Genomic DNA, 23426 nt, shown 5'->3' with positions numbered 1-23426 from the left:
GGAGAGCACTCTGCAAGATCCGCCTATTCACCTTGCCCTTCCTGGCGTAGCCATAGGAAGTAGAGGGAATAGGTGGGGGAGGAAGACTGGACGCTCTCGCTCACGCCTTGTTAGCAGAACTAGCAGGAGAAGCAAGTCACGGGCAGCCACCGACCTGCAGTGATGGCCACGACACGAGTCTAGAAAGCATTATCATCTGGAGAAAATGCATTCCCAAGGCGGGTTACAAACATTCGCACGGCAGGCGAAACGTTTGCCGCCACAAAGACCGGTCATCTGGTTGGTGCTGAGCATGCATCTGACCGGAGAGAGCCAGTATAACCGTCCCTCCAACACGTCCAAGTCCTCGTCGAGGCCGAAAAAACCTCTCAAGAAGACCAAATGGGGAAGCCCTACCGTTCTCTGCATGCATGGTCCTGTGGGATCATCAAATCAATCCTGGGAACCGAGCAATCACCGCGAGAGCGATCTCCAGCAAGGCGTGAGTCACCTAAGTGACTCGGTCCTTTCTTCCACTCCATGCCCGAGTTGTGACAGCGAGCAGACTCAGCGTCACCGATTTTGAACACTCGCGAATCCAAAGATTTATGTGCACTCGTGGAACTCGCGAATGAGCGCCCAACAAACTAGGGGCCTAGGGACAGCGTGACGGTTCCCATTCCTAAAGGAACAGGAGAGCCAGCATAAGACAAACTGCCTCCTCAGTTTGGGAGGAGGCAGACCCTTAGAAGTACCCAGACAAGACTTCTTAGGGGAGAGACTAACTCTTCCTCTTCGACTTCTCCAAATTCTGCAAACTTCTACTTGATGAGGTATATTTACCAGCAGGAATAGAGTTAAAAATCACAGGGCAGCGCAAAGGCTTGTCAACGTGCGGGACAAAACTCCAGGATGGCAGTGGTAAATGATATGATTCCCAGCAGAGGAACAGTACACACACTTGAGGACCAATATCGCAGCATGCTACAAGTCACAGGTACAATTCCAAGGTTAGGATAACCAACACGAAGAGATATCCAATCATCTACTGCTGTAATCATATACCATTGTTAGCCTGTAAAAGAAAGAAAATATGATTTAAAATAATAAGGATACTCCTCTCGCATCCAAGGTGCATCCTCCAAAATGAGAGGTGATCCCCAAACACCAAACCACACAAGCCCCCTCCTCTATCTTCGTCCAATAGCTAGCGAAAGGACAAAGAAGAGTAATTACCAGAAGAAACAAAGGACAAACCTCGAATTCCCCTCGGTAATTTCCAAAGCGTAAGCGTAAATTTCATTTGAATACATGTCTCGTCCTAATGTTAAAGGGCGAAAATATGTACTAATAAAGGATTTTGACAAAGGAAAAATCTATTTCTGGGCGGTGACCGTGTCGCCCAGTGAAATGGTTCCTTTAGCACTCATTTCTAAGGTAGTATAAATATTGCTATAAATACCAGAGAAAAAAGCTATATGGTAAGGCCGAAAGAATAGTCCGGCTCGCTCACCTTTATTTAAGGTGTCGGTATGGTATCTGGGGCAAGTGAAACAACACAACCAGAGGGTCCCCCTGCCATTTAGTCTCTTCCTTTCTCAATCCCTCGTCTACAGAGGAGCCGTTCCAAGCCCTGCTACCCGCTACTGCTACAACTAGCGCTTTGTTGACCATTCCTGTAGATAGCACCTAAGCTTGGGCCAGATAGGGGTGGAAATAGAGGGTGGGTTTTCACTGGGCGACACAGGTCACCGCCCAGAAATAGATTTTTCCTTTGTCAAAATCCCTTTTCTGGGCTTAGCCTGTGTCGCTCCGTGAAATAGTAACAGAGAATTGGCCCCACCAGCTTGGAAAGTTAGTGTAGATAAATTACTGTAAGGAAATTGAAACTTGAATAACATTACAATACTATTTAATATTATTATTTTAATCTACAAGTAAGTAATAAAATTTCCTTACTACTATGCGAGTTTTTAATAATCCTTATCTTAAAAAACTATCCTACTAATAGGGGTTGCATAACCAACAAGTATTAACAAATCACACACCAATAAACAGGAATTTAATACACGAATCATAGACCCAGGTATACATATGTACAATCAAATTCAACATGATACATCATAGGTGCAAGCCAAGGTACAATGTGAACCCAGTAACAACCGAGCTAAGGTCAAGAATGCTAGCGAGGCAGGTAGGAGAGAGAGAGATGTAGAGAGAGACGTAGGCTACTAAACTAATTATTACTGCTCTATGCAGTGTCAGGGGAAACTGTGTTCCCTGCTGCCACTGCTGGGAATTTAAGGGCCTCTAACGACTTTTAGGTAGTGTGTTTTAAATACTTTCGGAGATTTCCAGCCTGTGTACTTTTTGAGATCGTCAAAATTCATATGTTGAAAATAATTAATTGAGGTGGCTACCGCCCTAATATCATGCGCCCGTGGGAATGATTCTGGGTTAGCTTGCTTAATAAAGTATAGAATCTGTTGTCTGATTCCTCTTAGGGAGATAGTGCCACCCTTTTCTCTAATAAACAAGGGACCTGAAGATTTTGAGGCAGTTCTGCTTAAGTCAGCTCTTAGTGAATTAACTGGACATAAAGACGGGTCCTGAGGCAGTGGGACAATTTTCCATGGGGACCATCTATCTTGTGGGTCCTCATTTTTAGCCAAAAATTGACGATCTGGTAAGAGTAATAGTTCTCCTGAGGGGAGGAACTCAATATGTTCTGGTTCCCTAGAAAGGGCCGACAGTTCAGAAATTCTGGCTCCTGACGCTAGACTTATTAGGAATAATGTTTTCCTTAGGAGCGTTATATAAGAACATGATTCGTTAACAGAACATGATTCGTTAACAGTGTCCAAAGCTAGCTTGAGGACATCATTTAAGAACCAGGAGACCGTTCGAGGTCTGTCTATTGGTCTAAGTCTAGCACAAGCCCTTGGAATAGATGAAAAATATGAATCTGTCAGATCAATATTGAATCCAAATTGGAAAATTTTCTTAAGTGCCGATTTGGTTGCAGTAATCGTACTTGCTGCTAATCCTTTTTCGAATAAGGTTCTGAATAAGGTTATTGCTAGATTCGTAGTCATGGGTTGTGCATCTGAGTTCCTCAAAAAGGTGGCTAGCTTCTTTACTGCTGAATCATATTGACACAGGGTTGATTCTCGTTTATCTTATTCTAGAAACCGGATATTCTGAGGATCAATGTTGGCATCCTTCTGTGCCGCAAACTTCATGAAGTCCATAAAGTTAGGGCTTTCTGAATTCCTGAGGAAGCGGACACAGTCTGCGTTTGTACCAGCTGCATCAGTTTGGGATTGGGAATCCGCTGAGGCCGGAGTCCTAATTCCACTAGTAGAGGGAACCAATTGCTCTTGGGCCAGTATGGGGGGGCACTAGTGCAATGTGACCTTTGAAAGTCCTGAGTTTGTTCAGGACCTCAGTAGTAGATTCACTGGAGGAAAGAGGTAAATCTCTTCCAGATATTCCACTCTATTGCCATAGCATCCGTGGCATAAGCCAGAGGGTCCAGGTTGGGGGGCCACATAACATGGTAGTTTGTGGTTCGACTCCGTGCAAAAAGATCCCACTTGAAGCCCTGGCACCTGTTGGCAGATCCATTTGAATGACTCTCCGTCTAAAGTCCATTCCGACTCCACGGAGTGGACTCGACAGAGCGTCCGCCACTACATTTCTCACTCGCGCTAGGTAGTGGCCGTAGGTGCCATTGGTTCCTGTCTGCTAGGGCAAATATGGCTATCATCACGATGTTCACAATGGCTCACTTGGAGCCTCCCCTGTTTATGCAGTGGACAACCACTGCACTGTCTAATACGAGCTTGATATGGATTTTTCTAGGCTGGGTAAAAGTCTTTCAGGGTTTAGAAACACTGTCATTTGCCTCCCAGTACATTGATATGTAGCTGCAGAATGACATTGACCAGGTTCCCTGTACTTTCTTGTATTGTGAGTATCCACCCAGTGCTCAAGGAGGCATCTGTGCGGACTACTAGAGCCGGCGGAGGAAATTGTAAGGGTATTGTTTTCGACAGACTTTTGATCTCTGTCCAGGGGCGTAGTCTCTTGTATGTAAGATCGCCAGATGCGTGAAATTTTGTCCTGGGATCTCCGTGTTCGATCTCCGAACACCAAACCACGGTTTATTATCCTTTACGTTTGGCTTTCAGCAGCACGTCTGTTCACTGATGCAAACTGAGTGAACCTAGGATTCTCTCTCCTGGTTTCCTCCGGGACGTTCTGCTTGTTTTTGAGAAATTGTCTTGTGGGCCTTGACTCTTTCTCTTCACTTCGTCAGCGGAATTGATAGAGTGTGAGAGTCTAGATCCCACCGGATTCCTAGCCACTGGAAACGTGACTACGGAGTTAGCCGGGACTTGTTCCTGTTTATCTGGAAACCTAGGTGTTCCAGAAACTCTATTACCTTGACCGTCACCTTGCGGCATTCTTTGACATCTGTGGCCCATATGAGCCAGCGTCCTAGATAGGCTAGACTACATTATTCCCTGAGTCCTCAATTCCTGGACCACTGTTTCCGCTATCTTTGTGAAATATTCTAGGGCGCTATGTTGAGCCTGAATGGCATAATTTGAACTTTGGAATGAATAAACCTTCTTTCCTAGTCTGAAGCCTTAGGAATGGGCGGAAGTGTCTTGCTATCGGGATATGATAGTAAGCATCGTAAGATCTATAGAGGTGGTGATGGCCCCACGGGAAAGCAAGGTCCGTACCTGCGAAACGGTCAGCATTCGGAACTTGTCGCAATGAATGAATGAGTTTAGATGGGACAAGTCTAGTGATTATTCTTAGTTTGTTCAAGTCTTTCTTTGGCCACGCTGAACAAGCGCCCTTGAAACTTTAAGTTTTTGACTCATGATACTACCCTTTTCTGAAGTAGTTCTCGGGTATACTCGTGTATACTCTATCAGTTCCGCCGTCGGTTTTTTTGGTAAAAGGTGTTGGATGGGGGAGGACCTTGTAGCCAACTCCATCCCAGACCTTGGTCATGATACCCGTGCCCAGGTGCTGAAGACCCACCGATGTTGGTAGAGGTACAGCCTCCCTTCTACCTGGGGATTCTCACTGGTTGGCAGATGGTCGGCCACCACGTGCTCCCCCAGAAGCCCTTGCCACGGTTGGAGACTCTTCCGCTGGCTCTGTGATGGAAGGCTCCTCTGGCACGGCTGCCTCTGGCGAACCTGTTGTACCCTGGAAACATCTGAGTTTCAAAGGTCGTGTGTAAGCCGGAGAGACGGCGAAGGAGGTCGAAGCCTGAGTTTTGTTGTGGGGGCTGAGCCAAAAGCACATACTGCTGTTGCGGTTGTGCCTTCGATGTAGACGGTTGACCTACTTAAGTCACCGGAACCGCCTGGACCATGGTCTGTTGTTGGGAGGCTTGGAAGGGCTGGAACTTCCTCACCTCTCCTTTCCTTTTGGATTCGATCCGGTGGCTCCTCAGGTTTTCCTTTTGGAATGAGCCCCCGATGGATCTTGAGACTCTGGTTCACCCTGGCAGCTTCCGCAAAACTTCATTAACGGCGGAATCGGGGAAAAGGTTTGTTCCCCAGATGGAGGAGCCGATCAGCTTATTGGGTTCATGACAGATCGATGCCTCCTCGCCAGAATGTGCTTCCTACAATTCCACCGTGCTATTATGAAATCGTACAAGTCACACTGCACTGTATGTAGTAGTGACTTGGTAAGGACTTTAAGGGGGATGCCGGCCGGGCTAATGCCCGCCTTTTTTAAGGTACAGGTACTTTGATATTTCATATCACTTAATAAGGTGACTTGGGACATCTCCAAACCGCATATGATTTTGCCTCTGACCTTCGGTTTTGTGACGCCAGGGCGATTTATCCCGAAAATAACCATTTTTCAAATTCTATCTCCTCCCTTGATATTTAATATTAAGACCTGGGATTACTACCATATATAGACCTGATGAGACCTCCAATCGAATGGAGAGTTTTTTTTTCTAAAAGTCATTTTTTTGCTAGATATGAATTTTTCAATATGGTCAAAAAATAAACCCTATAAATCAGGAGAAAAAAATTTAAAAAAAAAATATGAAACAAAAATAGGAAAAAACGGGCTCTATTTGATTGTTCTATAATGTCTTTCTGAGTTTATATACCAAATTCCAATGTTATAGCTTTAAAACTAAGTGAGAAGATAGATTTTGAAGGTCAATAAGTATAGTTTGAGATACGGGCGTTCAAAGTTTTCCTTCGTATTTCTATAAAGACAATATTAATAATAATGATTATATGAATGTATATTTGTTTTTTGTGTATTAATAAACCAAAACTATATTTATCATAATAATATAAATGATGATCCTTTGCTCATATATCGCAGCCTGGCACTGCTTGAGGCAAGATGGGGCACTCCTTCCTACGCAATTCTCTCTCTCTTCACTCTCACTCACTCGGCTTATTACAGCGAATTTTCTTCTTCTGTGTGTTAACGAGATGTTTTCCTTTGTATTTCCTCTTTGGCATGATGAAATTCTTGCCCGAAACAAGATAAACAAACGTAATTGCAAGAGAATGTCAAGAGGTGAAACTCGAAGGCGTACACTTTTTTTACAAAGACAATTTAATAATCATGATTATTATGAATTTCATATTCCATTTTGGGTATTAAAAAACCAAAACTTTGTTATTTATCATAAATGAAGATCTCTTTGCTCAAAGATCGCAGCCTTAGGCACAGTGTGACGTGTGCTGTCAAGCAAGACGGGGGCGTTACTAAGCTAACCCTCCCCTCCCTTCTTCTCTTCCCTAACTACGCATATATTATGATATTCTGTAATAATACTTGAGCGATTTTTTCTTCGTCTGTTATGTTAGCGATATGTTTCCCTTGTCTTTTCCTCCACTGGCATGATGAAATTCCTTGCCGAAAACATACATAAAAGATAACTTGAAAAGACAGACGAATGTCAGACGTGAAATGGAACGTGTAGACTACTTGACGCTGTGATCGCACTAAATGAAATTGGTAGCTTGAGCGTTGAGCCTGAAGTCTCCTTCTCGACTCGGGGAAGGTGTTCTACAGATGCCATTTCTCCCAATTTCTTTGACAATAATTTATCAAATTTACGATAATAGAAGATATTGCATTTTCTTGTACGGATCAATGTTTTAGGCTTATTGAGTTACGTTAACTAATTATACCCTGTAACTACGAAAGTAAGAGGAATTTTGACGAAATATTTCGTATACGTATTCTCAATTGCCATATGAGCTCATGAATTTTTTCATGACTTTGCATTTTTCGCCCTATACCTCCATATATAGAGGTTCCGGCCGGCCCCCTTAAATAACAGCTCATCCGCATAGATGAGGGATGTCATTCAGCCGTGGTGGCGGAGTTGAGGGACCTGCTGAGCCTTAATCGAGCGTCGTACACCGCTTTGATTAGGCTGTCCGGGAGTCATAGGGAGCCGCTCGCTGAACCAGCGTGTTTACCGCAGTCCGGCGTCAGCTTACCTGCCGAGAAAGTGGCAGGCACATCCACCCAGCAGTCTGTGGTTCCGGGGACCAGAAGGGAAGGTAAATCCATCTCCCGGAGCTGGGCATGGGTTCGTCCTTCATGGCAGCCTGCATAGTCAGCTCAGCCACCTTGGACATGCATAGGGTTGGAGTCTCCTCATTTACTGAAATATAGGTAAAGGGGCTCCTGTGGGCCGTCAACCTAGTGTTGAACGCATCGCCACTCTGTCAGATTCCGGAGCCAAGCTTGTTGTGCTGCTCCCGAAAGATGCTTGCTCCCGGGAAAAGATGACAGTCTCTTTAGGGATTTTGTCCTCCTTATCATGGCGTCTTCCGTTAGACGGACATAGCCAATGAAGGGGAACTGGAGCCCTGGAGGATGGAACTCAAAGTCTTCCAGTCTTCGAGTTCCGCAACCCTCAATTGTCAGCATACCGTCCACGAACGGTGGTGTATGCTGCTAACCTCCATGGATTGTTGCTTTTGGAGGTAGATTCGAAGGGTCCGGCATTGGCAAGGATGGGTTGCCTGTCCGGACTGAGGCAGTCCTGTTGCCACTGTATCCCGGAGGACCCGCAACTAGTTTCTCCTGGGTCACCATCCTTTCCGCTAAGGATTGGATGGATTGGCCTGAGGCTTCCAGCGTGGATGACAGCTGGGAGAGCATTTCTTGAAACTTGGTCTGGACCAAGTTCTCTACCATGCTTCCCACCTGCTCCATCATGTTGGCTGAAATGCCTCCGGGTCAAAGCTAGAGGGCTGGCCTTAGCTTTGGGAACCTTTCATTCTCGACCCCTGAGACGGGGGAGTAGTCTTCGCCGTAGTCTTCGCCTTGTCCACCTCGGGTTTAGTAGCCGATGGCTTGGCGACGCGGTTGTTCCAGACCTATGTCTTGGCAAGGACTTTTTCAAGGCCTTCAAGTCCACTGGGTTTTTTACCTTGGGGATCACCGAGGTTGACTTCGGTCTAACTGACTGAAGCTTCCCGGTGAACCCCTGGAAGGAAGTAGTAGAAGAGAAAGAAGAATGAGATGGGCTCAAGAGCAAGCCTTGAGCCCCACCCTACACTACCAGCCTCGTATCAATCCTACCTTTGCCAATGTTGTCCACCGTCATGGGCTCCAGGTCGAGGTCAAGAGCTGCCACATCTCCTACGACTTCTTCGCCGAGACCTTCCTCCGGCACGGGCGCAGTCATCGCTTGGATCTTGGCGATGATGGGGGCTGCTACCGCTGCCTCTACTGCCGCTGACTTCTTGGCCCCGGGGTAGATGAGCCCAGCCATCTCCTCCGACAGCATGTACGGCTGGGGCCTTCTTGGCGTTGCGGCCAAAACCACCAACCCAGACCTTCCTTAGGGTAGTCAGCGCCGCGTCCCTGACCGCTTGGAGACCCTGTAAAAAGGGATTATGTCAATTCTTCAACTAGAAAACTATCCTTAGCCTAGTATGAATTTACATGCTATATTCAGCCGATTCTCATTGTATCATGTATCACTGTCCAGAGTGATACCTACCAATTCGGAGGTGAACTCTTTCACCAAGCCGTAGTATATCTCACAGCCCTCGTGGTGCCAGACCAAGATCTCTCCTACCTGGACCGCGCAACCGGCGTGGGTGCAGCACACCACATGACCACAGGGCTCCTGAAGGACGGCGGTGCACCCTTCCTCCAAACAGCGCAAGACCTGTAAGTCAAATAATATAGAGTATCACTATAAACCCTCCGGAGACAAGTCTGGGGTGCATGAATTATGCTATTGCCGCCGGAGGTCTCTGGCGGTAGCATACATATACCCTAGGTATCATGCGACCTTGCTCTCACTAGCTCCGGAGCCCAGCTTTTATACCCATAATATCATCCGTAATGGGATAATGAGGAAGGATGGCTATGAAACCCTTTAAACTCCGGAGGCGCCGGAGACGTATAATCTAAAAGATTTAATGTGGTCTCAAGCCGTCACCATTGCACCGGGATGAAGGATGGAAATCCAAGACACAGGCACAAGGCCGGAGGGCTAGTGTTAACAAGGTATTTTGGTTTAAATAAACAATTGGCAGAGTAGCAAGTCCGCCGTTGTGATAAACCGAATATAGTAAGATAAAACCTTACATAATGAAATAATGGATGTTAGTTAATATATGTGTGATATAATATGTGCATGCAACAGTTAAATGAATTCCATAGGTGTGGATCGATACCTATCACGTGTCTAAATGCACCTAGCTATCCCGATGCTGGGTCTGGCTTCGTGAGAACAGAACAGGGGGTCGGTTATAACCTTGGCCCCATATCTGGTTAATAAGGAACAGTGCTATTTACATAGACCATACCTAGAAGCCGGGGTCCCGGATCCGCTGGAGCGGGGGAAAGGGTGGGTGAAAAAGAGACCGTGGAAGGAATACATGACACTGTGGACCGGAGAGCATCCCGCCCGGGCGAGCCAGGTGGCTAACCACGGCTCAGCTGAACAGGGTACCCTCGTCCCCACTACAAGTCATGGTACGGAGGTCTGCCCACCGATAACCCTCGCGCCCCATCCTCCCCCCTATTGGGGAACTCGGATCGGCTACATGGTGTAGCGTGAGCGAGTCCGCACTCCACCAAGGTGGGTGAGGGGGTGGGGGGGGTGGTAGCAGGGTGGCTTGTACGTGGTCAGCTGAAAACCTTTCTCAGCCGGGTGAACAGCCACACGGTGTGAAGGACCAACCGACCAAGAGTAGGCCTATAGGTCTACAAACATGCCCTACAAAATTACATTATGAATCATAAAAAAACACATATCAAGAATCAAGAAACATCCTGTCCTAACGCGGGGGAGAAGAAAGAGAGAAATAAAGCAATGAGTCCTCTCGAGTAGCTGGCTAACTTCGTAATCAAATCGATCTGAACTAGTTGGCCTGGCAAACTCCGAGCAGCTTAGCCTAGATTGCCGAATCGAAATATTTAACTGAAAGGGCAAGGCGGCCAGGATGGCTCGAGGACGAACATGTATAGGCTACGAATGGATCAGGATCCTACCATAGAAGACAAGGGTGTCTTACCAAAATAATAGCATAGTATAATACATCTTAACTAGATATATGCCGCGATCGGACTAACATTAAAACGTCAGATAAATAGAAACGCATCTATAAATTATGCATAAAGAACTGCTAAATGAAAGAGAATCGACTCCAATTAGTATAGGAGACCAATTGGTGTACGATAAGAGCGTAAATATACGCAGGTAAGCGAGCCACGAAATGGCGGCAATGGAGCGGCAACGCGCGGGCTGCCGCTCCAACATATAACCCATTAAAAAACAGTTAAACATGCGTATCGCTACCTCTAAATAATACCAAACATTAATTGCAGTACTCAGCTTAGATGCAGTATCTACCTGACGTTCCATGATGCAAAAAAGGAGAAATTCCGAAGCGAAATCACTACACTAGAAAAAACACATTCTAGCGAAGTCGTGCTATCGAAAGGAATGATAAACAAAGCGCTAGTTGTAGCAGGGGCTTGGAACGGCTCCTCTGTAGATGTGGGATATTGAGAAAGGAAGAGACTAAATAGGCAGGGGGACCTGGTAGTGGTTTCACTTGCCCAGATACCATACCGCACCTTAAATAAAGGTGAGCGAGCCGGACTATTCTGGCATTACCATATGGCTTTTTTCTCTGGTATTTATAGCAATATTTATACCTTAGAAATGATGCTAAAGGAACCATTTCACAGAGCAACACAGGCTAAGCCCAGAAAGGATGTTGCCATATCCTTGCTGCTAACCCTTAACACAAAGTAGCAAGGCAGTTATCAAGGCTATCACAAAAGTGGGTTTGCATATAATTATTAGTCAATTAATTACTAATATGAAACACAGTATATACAGTGGACCCCTCCCCAGTTAGTTCACATTCTCTGGATTCATGGACTCACACTTCGCGGATTTCTCTCTGGAACGTTTCCCCGCATTATTCGTGGAAAATTCGCCTATTTGCGATATTTTCTTTGAGAAATATCCACAAATTCCTGGTTTTTTATCAATTTCATCATAAAATGCCCTTTTTGTGATAAAATTATTAAAAAAACCAGGTATCAAAATTTTTAGTGGGTTTTTCTTGAGTTTTAACTAACAAAAATAAGAGGTTTAAGCATTTTTTATAGGGGTTCCAACTATTCGTGGCTTCTAACTATTCATGGCGGGGTCTGGTACGCATCCCCCGTGAATACGGGGGACCACTGTATAAATGTTTTTTAAAAAAAAAAAATAAATATCCCACCATGAAAATGATTAATGGCTAGTCAGCAAGAGCTCACAACATACATCTTCATTGGAAGACGGCCAAAAGCAAAGTGGAGTGTTTACATCCGGGCAGGCGGGTAGGCTACCAGACGGCAGTTATTGTCTAACAACCTTGTTCAAGAGTTTAACGACCGTAATTCCAGCCTACGCTGAAAGTAATTCCTAAAGTAAAGGATCGAGGGTTTGTACATCGTGTAGGAACAAACAAATGTTTACAAAATATCTTCAATACAACAACAACTGCTAAAAACAAAGTAGCTGGTCCCTCTCTTCCTGAAGGGCAATATCCCCTCGAGACACAGACCAGCATTACACAAAAAATATAGCTGATGACAAAGCAGAGGAAACAGCATGAGGCACATCTACTGCAAGTTGCATCTGTCTCAAAGGAAGTTCAACACGGGAATCATGGAAAGCCATCTTAAAAACGTTCACGTCCCCCGAGACTTCTGGGTTGGATAGATATGAAACAAACTGCATCGGGGAACCATTCCTTCGATGGCCAGAAAGGAGCTAGTATCAGAATTAGGAAGACATTCTAGTGCAAAGGTAACTTGTTCAGCACCTGCCTTATCAAACTAAATGGGAGGAAAGGCATACAAATCTTTGTTCGACCAGTCTAGGAGAAAAGCATCTCCTGCTCCTAGTCCTGAGGATCTAGGAGTGGCAAACAGTACAGAGGAAGACGATGGTTTCGGGAAGTGCCAAATAGGTCCATAATTAGCTTTCCCCAAAGCTTCCACAGGTCTAAGCCGACCAGTGGATCCAAGGTTCATTCTGTTGAAAGGACTTGTCCCAAATGGTTCAATTTGTCCGTATACTTCGATTCTTTCTTGGATGAACCTGGTAATTATCTAGATGTAGTTCTGGTTTGCCAAGAGGAAAAGATCTCTTGTTGTCTCATAAAGAGAGAAAGACAGAATTGCTTCCTTGCTAACCTATGTAATAGAGTCCTGTTGCATTGTCTGAGTGGACCACAATCACATTGCCATCACTTCTTATGAGAAGGACTGAAGGCCTAAGTGCACAGGGTCGGAAAAACCCAAAAATCCCGAGTCACCATTATCATCCAAAAAATATTGAATCCTTTGTGAGGGGATCAATTGAGACTTCTGGGGTTCATATGATTCCTAATTCTTGCAACTAACTAATACAGAGAGCCTTTCCTGAGGTTGCTCCATGCAGCCACTCTGCCGAATGGGCTTTGAGGAGCCAATCATCCAATTACAGGGAGGGACTCTTATCCCCTGTAGGTGAACCCACTTTGCGATGATGGAAGCCATTACTCTGGTGAATACCTGAGGCGCCGTCATAAGTCCAAAGCAGAGAGCCCAAAACTAATAAATCTTTTCCTCGAACACAAACCTGAGGTACCTCCTTGAACTGGGATGAATGGGTACATGGAAGTACACATCCTGTTGGTCTGAAGACATCATCCAATCTCCTGGGTGAGTGGAAGACAGGACTGACTGGTTTGTTTCCATCTTGAATTTTGTCTTCATAACAAAGACATTGAAATAAGCAGTCAAGACGATGGTGTGTTGACTAAGGGAGCATCTTCACGAAGGGGATAATATAACCTCCTTTCAGAACCTTCACACCCAAGTTTCTGCTCCCTTCTTCTGCAAAACTTTGGAAAACAAATGAAGCCTGGCTCCAATTTGTGTACAGAGAACGCTCTCTACTTGCGAGAGGGAACCTTTCGAAGAAGTCCTCTTGACTGCTTATATAGCAAAACAAGTACTACTTTCCTCTGATATGGGAGAAGGACCTTAGTCTGGACTGAAAGGGCCGTGCCCTCAACAAGGAAGAGAATTGCTTCACGCTTACAGCAGGAGGATCTCTGGGCCTTTTGGAGGACTGAACAAGAGGATCCTGAGTGCTCTTCTTCTGCAAGTCAAAAGCTGATTGATTGATTGATTATGTCTGTTAAAAACTGGTGTTACAACATCTCGGTTACTGATACCGAAATAAATTTAGATAGAAAGAAGAATTAAATCTAAAATTAATTTCATATAAAAAATCTAAAATATTTTTTATATAAAATATTTGTTCAAATATATAAATTCTTACATAGATATTCCATATAATCTAAATTTTGTTGAGGAGGCCAAACCTCCCTCATAAAAGACACATAACTGCTCTATACAATCCTTTCTAAGAATTGTAGATAGGATAAAATTACCTCCTCTATCACATCCCCATGACAGGAACCTATGTCTCAAACTCCAAAGTCTGGGACATTCAACCAGCAAATGTCTCACAGTCAGGGGCACAGTACAATCGCAAAATGGAGGACTTTCACGGGACATCAAGAACCCATGGGTGAGTCTTGGATGTCCAATCCTCAATCTGCACAACGTCGTTTCCTGTCTCCTTGGCATATATGGATATGACCAAGGAGACACTAATGATGTGATATTGCGCATTTTCTGGTTAGTTACAATATCCTCCCATTGGGACTGCCAACATCTTTTTATTCTCTGACCTACTAGGGATATAAATCCCGATATGGTAGTAGGCATCTTGTGGGTTCTCGGGAGCTGATTGCAGATTTTGCCAGTTGGTCAGCTTTCTCATTCCCAACCACCCCAACATGGGAAGGCACCCAACAGAACTGTACTTCTTTCCCTCTTCTTTTCAGTAGAAGCAGCCATTCCAATATATCTAAAATCAGAGGGTTTAAATAATTAAAAGATTCAGCGACTAAGAACACTTCTTGAGTCACAATATATAATAAAATTATTTTCATTCCAAATTAAAACTTCCTTTAATCCACTTCTCTCTACATCAGGGAAGGATACACCAAAGCCGACACCAGGATCTGACTTTGAGCCATCCGTGAAAACTGCAGTGGAGTTATCATGATGCAAAGAGTGTTCTAAAAATATTGACCACATGGCCTCACTGGACAATTCTGTCTTGGTAAAATTAAAATATCTACAGAATTTTACCTCTGGAAAGTTCCAGGGGGACTAACTGAATATGTTGAGGACTGTCAACTGGGGGAAACAGGTGCTTCTTATCCAAAACGAGTACAATAGCGCGGATCTTTGTGTCGCCGTAACTCCTTTAAGTCTGGAGAGAAGCACTCGGGTAAGACTGAGCCAAGTCACCCAATGCCCAGTCTAGGAAGTTCATGACTTTGAAAACTTTGAAGATATTCTTCAGGAGGTGCACCAGATCTGAGGCTGAAAAAAATTCTTTGCTGAAGAGATAGCAGAATGTGGATGAATCTACCATCCACAATTAGTCCCTCTTTTCTGCTTGCCAAGGCTCCATGTCCTTGGAGGCTTTCTTTGCCGAAGAAGAAAGGACCATTTTCAGTAGTTTTGAGGAAGCAGCCAAGGGCATTTCCATCACTAAAATTGATGTGGGCGATAAAGGAGATGTAAGCAACAAGAAGGCAAGATAAAGAGGCCAAAAGTAACTTCATTAAGGCAACACACACAGAAGAGGAAGTTGATCCTCTACCTCTTCATCTTCAGACAAAATGGGAGAAAGGTTGACAGGAGCTTGAGGTGTATCTGCATCCAGAGGAGCTTGAGTAGTCAATACTTCTGCAGGAGCCTGAGGGGCCCCACCCCTATGGGCACTTTATGTGTCCTGACCACTACTGGCACCTGAGCTGACGTGGGCGCTTGAGATGTCATGGGAGCTTTACTAAGCAAGGCCAAAATATTATCCCGCTTCAGCTGAATAGGGTCCACTTCAGTGGAAACAGAAGGAACTACAGGAGCTGGAGGCGCAACTGCAACGTGCTGTAATGTAGAAGGTGCTGGCACCGATGGGTGCTTGACTGCTTCCAACAGCACGGGCACCTCAGGAGCTGCAGGAAGAGAAGGAGATGAAGAAAGCACTGACACCTGTTGGGGGCTGTCAAACTACAACGATTCTTGGGCGCTGGGGAATCATCCACCTCTGAGAGGCAATGGCTGCAAGAGGGGCGCAGTTCTCTACACCTCTTGACAGGAACTACTAGAGGCCGAGACTTAGTCCCTGAGTGCCACTGACGATGACAACATTTAGAGGAATCTTCTGAACTCAATAACTTATGCACGTCCATTGAGGCACCATTTCAGCGGTTCTCTGTTGCAAATTGGGAAACGTCAATAGGTTGAACTGAGGGGGTGACCGCTCATGGGCAGTGACCTTTGTCTAGGAGAGTTGATGGGGTGAACAGCCGCCTCTTCGACTAACACTGCACTAATGGTCAAGGAGAGTTGATGGGGTGAGCAGCCGCCTCTTCCACTAACACTGCACTATCACTTTTAGCTTTGCTCATCAGGACTTTCACTAATGAACCTAGCTATTCTATTGTCTGCACTAACAGTGAAAAGCACTTTTCAAACTTTTCTTCGAGGCTGTTGATGGGGTTGAGATCGGAAATGTGGGAGCCTGAAACATGAGAAGGTGGTACAGCAAAGGAACTGGGAACTGGGGCTAGAGAAATAACAGGAACGCTCGAATCCGACTTAAAATCCGACGATCCCTGACTAGCTGATTTTGAATTAGCTCTAGCTAAAGCCTTTCTCTTTCTATCTCTATCTAATTTCATTAAATGAGACTCCTAAGTTCCTCCAAGTTCTCTCGTCTCAATCAACACACTCATTATATCTTAAATCCAAAGAACATACTTGTCTGAAGACAAAGTATGCGCATCATAAGACTCTTTGGTCAACCTAGTATTACACCCTTTCATGCAATACCTAAAGTTAGAAACACTAGAGTTCGACATGTCACAAACAGAGAGTAAAGTCTGTAAACAAAGTCGGTAACTACATATCAAGTTCTCTAAATAACAAGAACCTAACACTAACTAGATATCGCCAAATTGACCAAGCCAATTGCCACGTAAACAAAATGAAAAGTCAAGAATTCCGTAATTACCTGCAGCCAACAACCAGTCTAAAGCCATCAGCTGGCAGAAACAACCTGAGTTCTTTGCCAAGTGGTTACCTAGCCAAAAAAAAAAAAAAATTAGTGCAACCTCTGAATTTCAGAGTTTAACTTCCAGGTAAGTGAAACTCTTAGCTATATAATTACTGGGTAAGTCCCAAATTAAAACTAATTAGTTTAGTATGAAAATCTAGACATCAACATGGTTTTTGAAAAGCTTAGTTGTGATAAACCACAACTAAGTAACCTGTTTGTCCAGTGGACCCTTTGTATTCGTGGGGGATGCACTCCAGAGCCCCTGCAAATAGCTACAATCCACAAATACTTAGAACCCCTATGAAAACGCTTAAAACTGCCTATTTTGTTAGTTCAAACTCAAGAAACCCCACTTAAAATGCTTATACTACTAGATTTTTTTTAAATAGTTTTATTACAAAAAGTTCATTAAATCATGAAATTGATATGAAAATACAGTAATTTGTGGATAATTTTCATAGAAAAATACAGTGAATATGTGAATTTCCTGTGAATAATGGGTAGATATGGTCCATAGAGAAATACGCAAATATGCGAGTCCGCAAATAGGGGGGTCCATTGTATATAATTAGTCTCCACAACCTGAAATAACTGTCCTGCATACTTGGAAACCCTTGAGCACTGTTCCACAAGTTATGATAAAGTATGAGAAATTTCTGTAACTACCTTAGATTTTGTTCTCCCAATGAAACTGCTGCCATACACTCAACTACATTCAAGTGTGCTAATTTGGAAAAGCCCATTTCTACACCCAACAGCACTGTGAACTTAGAAAAAAAACTTTATTCTTTAATAAATGTCACCTAACAAGAATAAATTTAAATGTGCTTACAATAAAAGAATTTAACATACACTAGTAAAACACTTACCCAACACATGCATAGAAACAAAATATTATAAAGTAGCACAAGTTGTAGCCACCAACACAAGTTCCAAGGAAAAAACAATGGTGATCTCTCTGATGAATACACCGATCACACAGAGAGCAGTGATGACTGCGTTCAGGTTTGAATATTTTACAAGTTGGACAGTATCGCAACTGTTTGCAGTCATCATGTGACAAGCCAGGAGCTAGTTCACTGAAAAGAGAAAATTATGTGGATGAAATCATTGCAAAAAGAAGTTTCCGTACAGTGCTCAGAACAAAATTGTAATTTTTGAGCTATATTATAGAAAAAGATTAGCAGTAAAAATTAAAGATATAAACATATTTAAAAAAGACCCAGTATTGTTAGTGGCACACACATACACATATGCAAAAAGAAATTCCAACTTGCAGTATATATGTATAGCACAAAATTTGAAAATAAAATAACCTCTACAAGTAAACGGTAAAATAGCTCGGTTATTAGCCACCAATATAATTAATCTCCTCTTTGTCACCTCTCAAATTTCAAGCATGTGTATACTCTTCCACGTTTCCACACTTGACAAAATCTAAATATGAAACAAGAGCCATATAAATCGAATGATAACTTTCTTCTGACCTACGTTCTCACCTAATATGAAAGTTTGTTAAGTAGACTGCTCGAATGCAAGGTAAACTCTAAGCTCCAAATTATGAAATGCAATAGTACATAATATGTATAGGGAGTACATAACCATTCTTCAAAAGGGTGACATAGAAGTTACAATCTTTAATACGTAAGCCTTAACTGAATTAGAAGTTACACTTTTTAATATGTAAGCCTTAACTGAATTATGTTCCCTTTAATTAAAAATACTAAAAGCAATAATATATATAATTATAATAAAAAATAAAACTATGCATGGATGTGCGTACTATATGCATTTGTCTGGTGACCTAGTCTCTCTCTCTCTCTCTCTCTCTCTCTCTCTCTCTCTCTCTCTCTCTCTCTCTCTCTCTCTCTCTCTCTCTCTCAAAAAGAAAAAAGAAAAAATACAAAAAAATAAATATATGTATATATACCTAATAAAAGGTGCCCATAGAAAGTAAGTATACTATATTTCAGAGACTGCTGTCTCTCTCTTCAGGTAGGTAATGAATGAGAAAAGTTACCGAAAAGGCAGTATTTATACCAAGAGATCCATCCACAGGTAGGCCAGTTAACTGTCACCCCAGTTGATAATTTCTCTCTAATCTTCTTAAGCAATGGTTGAAGGAAGATTTTATCTATGATACCTGAATCCCAGGCATTCTGAAATGTTCATTATCTGTTTTTGTTTAATCAAGGCCGACTCTATCATCTGGCTTTTGTATCGACATTTGCTGCGATAAATTATACATGATAAATTCCAGTTTATTCTGTGCTTATGGATATTTATAACAGTGGTCCCCCTGTATTCATGGGGATATGTACCAGACCCCCTCATGAATAGTTAGAATCTGCAAATAGTTAAAGCTGAAACCGGCCTATTTTGTTTGTTAAAACTCAAGAAAAATCCACTAACAATTTTTATACGTTTTTTTCATAGTTTTATCACAAAAAGTGCATTTTTCAATGAAAATGATAAAAAAAAACAGGAATTTGTGGATATTTCTCAGAAAAATACCAAGAATAGGTGTATTTCCCACGAATAATGGGTAGATATGGTCCAGAGAGAAATCTGTAAATCCGTCAGTCCAGAGAACGTGAATATGGGGGCCCACTGTATGGTTAAAAATAGCTGAGCTCTGTTGTCCATACCTGACCCTTTATGTTGTATTAATCTCTGGGAAAATGACTTTCCTGTAAAACCAATGCAAGATTGGTGACAGTCCAGGCATGAGATTTCATATACTCCTGTGTCTTTGGGGATTGGCTTTTGTTGGACGTTAATCATGGATTTGGCTAGGGTATTTGGGTAGGTAAAGGCAAAAGGGTTAGATTTTTTTAGAGTCTGTGTCACCATCTTACTCCTGTCCAGGTGTGGGATTTTTATTTTATTGCTGGGTGTCTCTCTGGTCTTGTCTTGATGGGGTCAGTAGAAAATTACGTTTGCTTTATGAATCACTTTTTCAATTATATGGTCAGGATATCTTAAAAACGAAAGCTGCTTACAAAATGGTTCAAATCCCTTTTCCAAGAAAACTGCGGAACAGATTCGTAGGCTGGATACGCCTATCTTGATAGAAATGTCATGATAACAAAGGTCATGAATGTATGAAAGTGAAAATGTTGCTTTAAGAACAGGTTGCTAGCTACACGACATTACTATCAAGATAGGTGTAGCTAGCAACCTGTTCTTAAGAGCCTTACGAATTTGTTCCCCATAATTCCTGGAAAAAGAATTTGAACTAATTCGAAAGCAACTTTCGTCTTTAAAGTATCCTGACCATATAATTGAGAAAGCAATTCACAAAGCAAACGTAATTTTCTACTGACCCCCTAAAGACAAGACCAGAGATACACCCAACAATAAAATAAAAATTCCCCACCTGGACACGATTAAGAGAGTAACCCATCCCCTCGGAAAATCTAACCCTTTTGTATTTACTTACCCAAACACCTTAGCCAAATCCCTGATTAACGTCCAACAAAAGACATCTCCCAAGGACTCTGGGGTTTACGAAATCCCATGCCAGGACTGTGACCAATCTTACATCGGATTTACAGGTAAATCACTTCCCCAGAGATTAATACAACACAAATGGTCAGTTAGGTATGGACAACAGAACTCGGCTATTTTCAACCATATAAATGAACATAACCATAGAATAAACTGGAATTTGTCAAGTGTAACTTATAGCAGCAACTGCCGGTACAAGAGTCAAATGATGGAATCTGCCTTAATAAAAGAGAGGCAGGTAATGAACATCTCAAAAGGAGCATGGATTTCAGATACGATCGACAAGGTTTTCATTCAACCAACACTTAAGAAGATTAAAGGAAGATTATCAGTGGGGGTGACCTAAATTGGCTTGCCTGTGGATGGACCTCTTGGTATAAATACCACCTTTTCTGTAAACTTTTCTCATTCATCTACCTGAAGAGGGAGACAGCAGTCTCTGAAATATAGTACTTTTTCTCTATATTTTGGTGTTTTTATGGGCTCCTTTTATTAGATATACATATATATATATATATATATTATATATATAGATATATATATATATATATATATATATATATATATTATATATTTATATTATATATACACACACACACACACACACACCTACAATGGACCCCCATATTCGCGTTCTCCGGATTCATGGACACACTGATTCACGGATTTCTCTCTGGACCATATCTACTCATTATTTGCGGGGAATTCACCTATTCGTGGGATTTTCTGGCAAAAATAATCACTAATTAGGGTATTTTGATGTTACTTTCATGACTAAATGCATATTTATGGTACAAAAATTATTTACTAATTTTCAAATATTAATACAGATTAATACTGTATTAATAAGATTAATAAGATTACACGATATCACATAATAAAAATAATCTCTCTCTCTCTCTCTCTCTCTCTCCTACAGAGATATGGTTTTTATGTATGATAAATAAATTGATTTTACTATTTTAAAATATTAATATTAATGTATACAGCAATAATATCAATTCATTAAAGAAAATACTAAGTGAATTAGTAAGATTTTAGTTTATAAATTTGAAAAAATTTATAAACTAAAGCTGCCAGACATGACAAGTAATGAGACAAAGGAGGAGGAGCTGTTGTGTTGTTGCCACCAAGTGTTCATGCAATTTCTCTCTCTCTCTCTCTCTCTCTCTCTCTCTCTCTCTCTCTCTCTCTCTCTCTCTCTCTCTCTCTCTCTCTCTCTCTCTCCTCATTTACTGAGACTTGAGAATTTTTATAGTACATGTACTATTTGTTTTTTTAATACTTTAAAATAATAATAATAATAATAATAACAATAATAATAATAATAATAATAATAAAAGTACTGCAGAAGATGGATATTGGGTACCAACTCAAGAAAAGAGGCAACAGAATTAACCATCTGATGTTTATGACGACATCAAGCTGTATCATAAGAGCATCAAGGAAATAGATACCCTAATCCAGACTGTAAGGATTGTATCTGGGGACATCAGGATGGAGTTTGGAATAGAAAAATGCGCCTTAGTCAACATACAAAAGAGCAAAATAACAAGGACTGAAGGGATAAAGCTACCAGATGGGAGCAACATCAAACACATAGATGAGACGGGATACAAATACCTGGGAATAATGGAAGGAGGGGATATAAAACACCAAGAGATGAAGGAAACGATCAGGAAAGAATATATGCAGAGACTCAAGGCGACAATAAAGTCAAAACTCAATGCTGGAAATATGATAAAAGCCATAAACACATGGGCAGTGCCAGTAATCAGATACAGCGCAGGAATAGTGGAATGGACGAAGGCAGAACTCCGCAACATAGACCAGAAAACTAGGAAACATATGACAATACACAAAGCACTACACCCAAGAGCAAATACGGACAGACTATACATAACACGAAAGGAAGGAGGGAGAGGACTACTAAGCATAGAGGACTGCGTCAACATCGAGAACAGAGCACTGGGGCAATATCTGAAAACCAGTGAAGACAAGTGGCTCAAGAGTACTTGGGAAGAAGGACTGATAAAAGTAGACGAAGACCCAGAAATATACAGAGACAGGAGAATGACAAACAGAACAGAGGAATGGAACAAACAACCAATGCACGGACAATACGAGACAGACTAAAGAACTGGCCAGCAATGACACATGGCAATGGTTACAGAGGGTAGAGCTCAAGAAGGAAACTGAAGGAATGATAACAGCGGCACAAGATCAGGCCCTAAGAACCAGATATGTTCAAAGAACGATAGATGGAAATAACATCTCTCCCATATGTAGGAAGTGCAATACGAAAAATGAGACCATGAACCACATAGCAAGCGAATATCCGGCACCTGCACAGAACCAGTACAAAAAGAGGCATGACTCAGTAGCAAAAGCCCTCCACTGGAGCCTGTGCAAGAAACATCAGCTACCTTGCAGTAATAAGTGGTACGAGCACCAACCTGAAGGAGTGATAGAAAATGATCAGGCAAAGATCCTCTGGGACTATGGTATCAAAACAGATAGGGTGATACGTGCAAACAGACCAGACGTGACGTTGATTGACAAAATCAAGAAGAAAGTATCACTCATTGATGTCGCAATACCATGGGACACCAGAGTTGAAGAGAAAGAGAGGGAAAAATGGATAAGTATCAAGACCTGAAAATAGAAATAAGAAGGATATGGGATATGCCAGTGGAAATTGTACCCATAACCATAGGAGCACTAGGCACGATCCCAAGATCCCTGAAAAGGAATCTGGAAAAACTAGAGGCTGAAGTAGCTCCAGGACTCATACAAAAGAGTGTGATCCTAGAAACGGCGCACATAGTAAGAAAGTGATGGACTCCTAAGGAGCAGGATGCAACCCGGAACCCCAGACTATAAATACCACTCCCAGTCCGAATTGGAGGACTGTGAGACAAAAAAAGCAAAAAAAAAAAAAAAAAAAAAAAAAAATAATAATAATAATATAACTGTAATTACAAAATTCATATTATGTGATAGTATTTTAAAAAAATACAATAATCTATCCATTTCACTCTTTTAATTAAGGATAACTCCTCTCTCTCTCTCTCTCTCTCTCTCTCTCTCTCTCTCTCTCTCTCTCTCTCTCTCTCTCTCCTTTTGTCACACAGGTTATGTATTTCATAGTGGTAACTCCCTCCCTCTGTTTCGCTGGAAGCGATATAAG

The 23426-nt window shown here is 42.3% G+C and overlaps 1 protein-coding gene across 2 annotated transcripts in view; it reads right to left on the bottom strand.

The window, feature by feature from the left end:
- Positions 1–23426, bottom strand: part of LOC135221955 (palmitoyltransferase ZDHHC22-like) — a 307849-nt gene that overhangs the window by 156497 nt on the left and 127926 nt on the right. For both annotated transcript variants that reach the window (XM_064260001.1, XM_064260002.1), the window contains exon 4: positions 17596–17805. In XM_064260001.1, coding sequence (XP_064116071.1) covers positions 17596–17805 — 210 coding nt within the window. The remainder of the gene's footprint in view (positions 1–17595; positions 17806–23426) is intronic.

The sequence above is a fragment of the Macrobrachium nipponense genome, chromosome 3, assembly GCF_015104395.2.
Source record: "Macrobrachium nipponense isolate FS-2020 chromosome 3, ASM1510439v2, whole genome shotgun sequence".
NCBI classification, from domain to species: domain Eukaryota; kingdom Metazoa; phylum Arthropoda; class Malacostraca; order Decapoda; family Palaemonidae; genus Macrobrachium; species Macrobrachium nipponense.
Note: the sequence above shows the minus strand (reverse complement) of the source record. Positions and strands in the feature narration are given on the sequence as shown.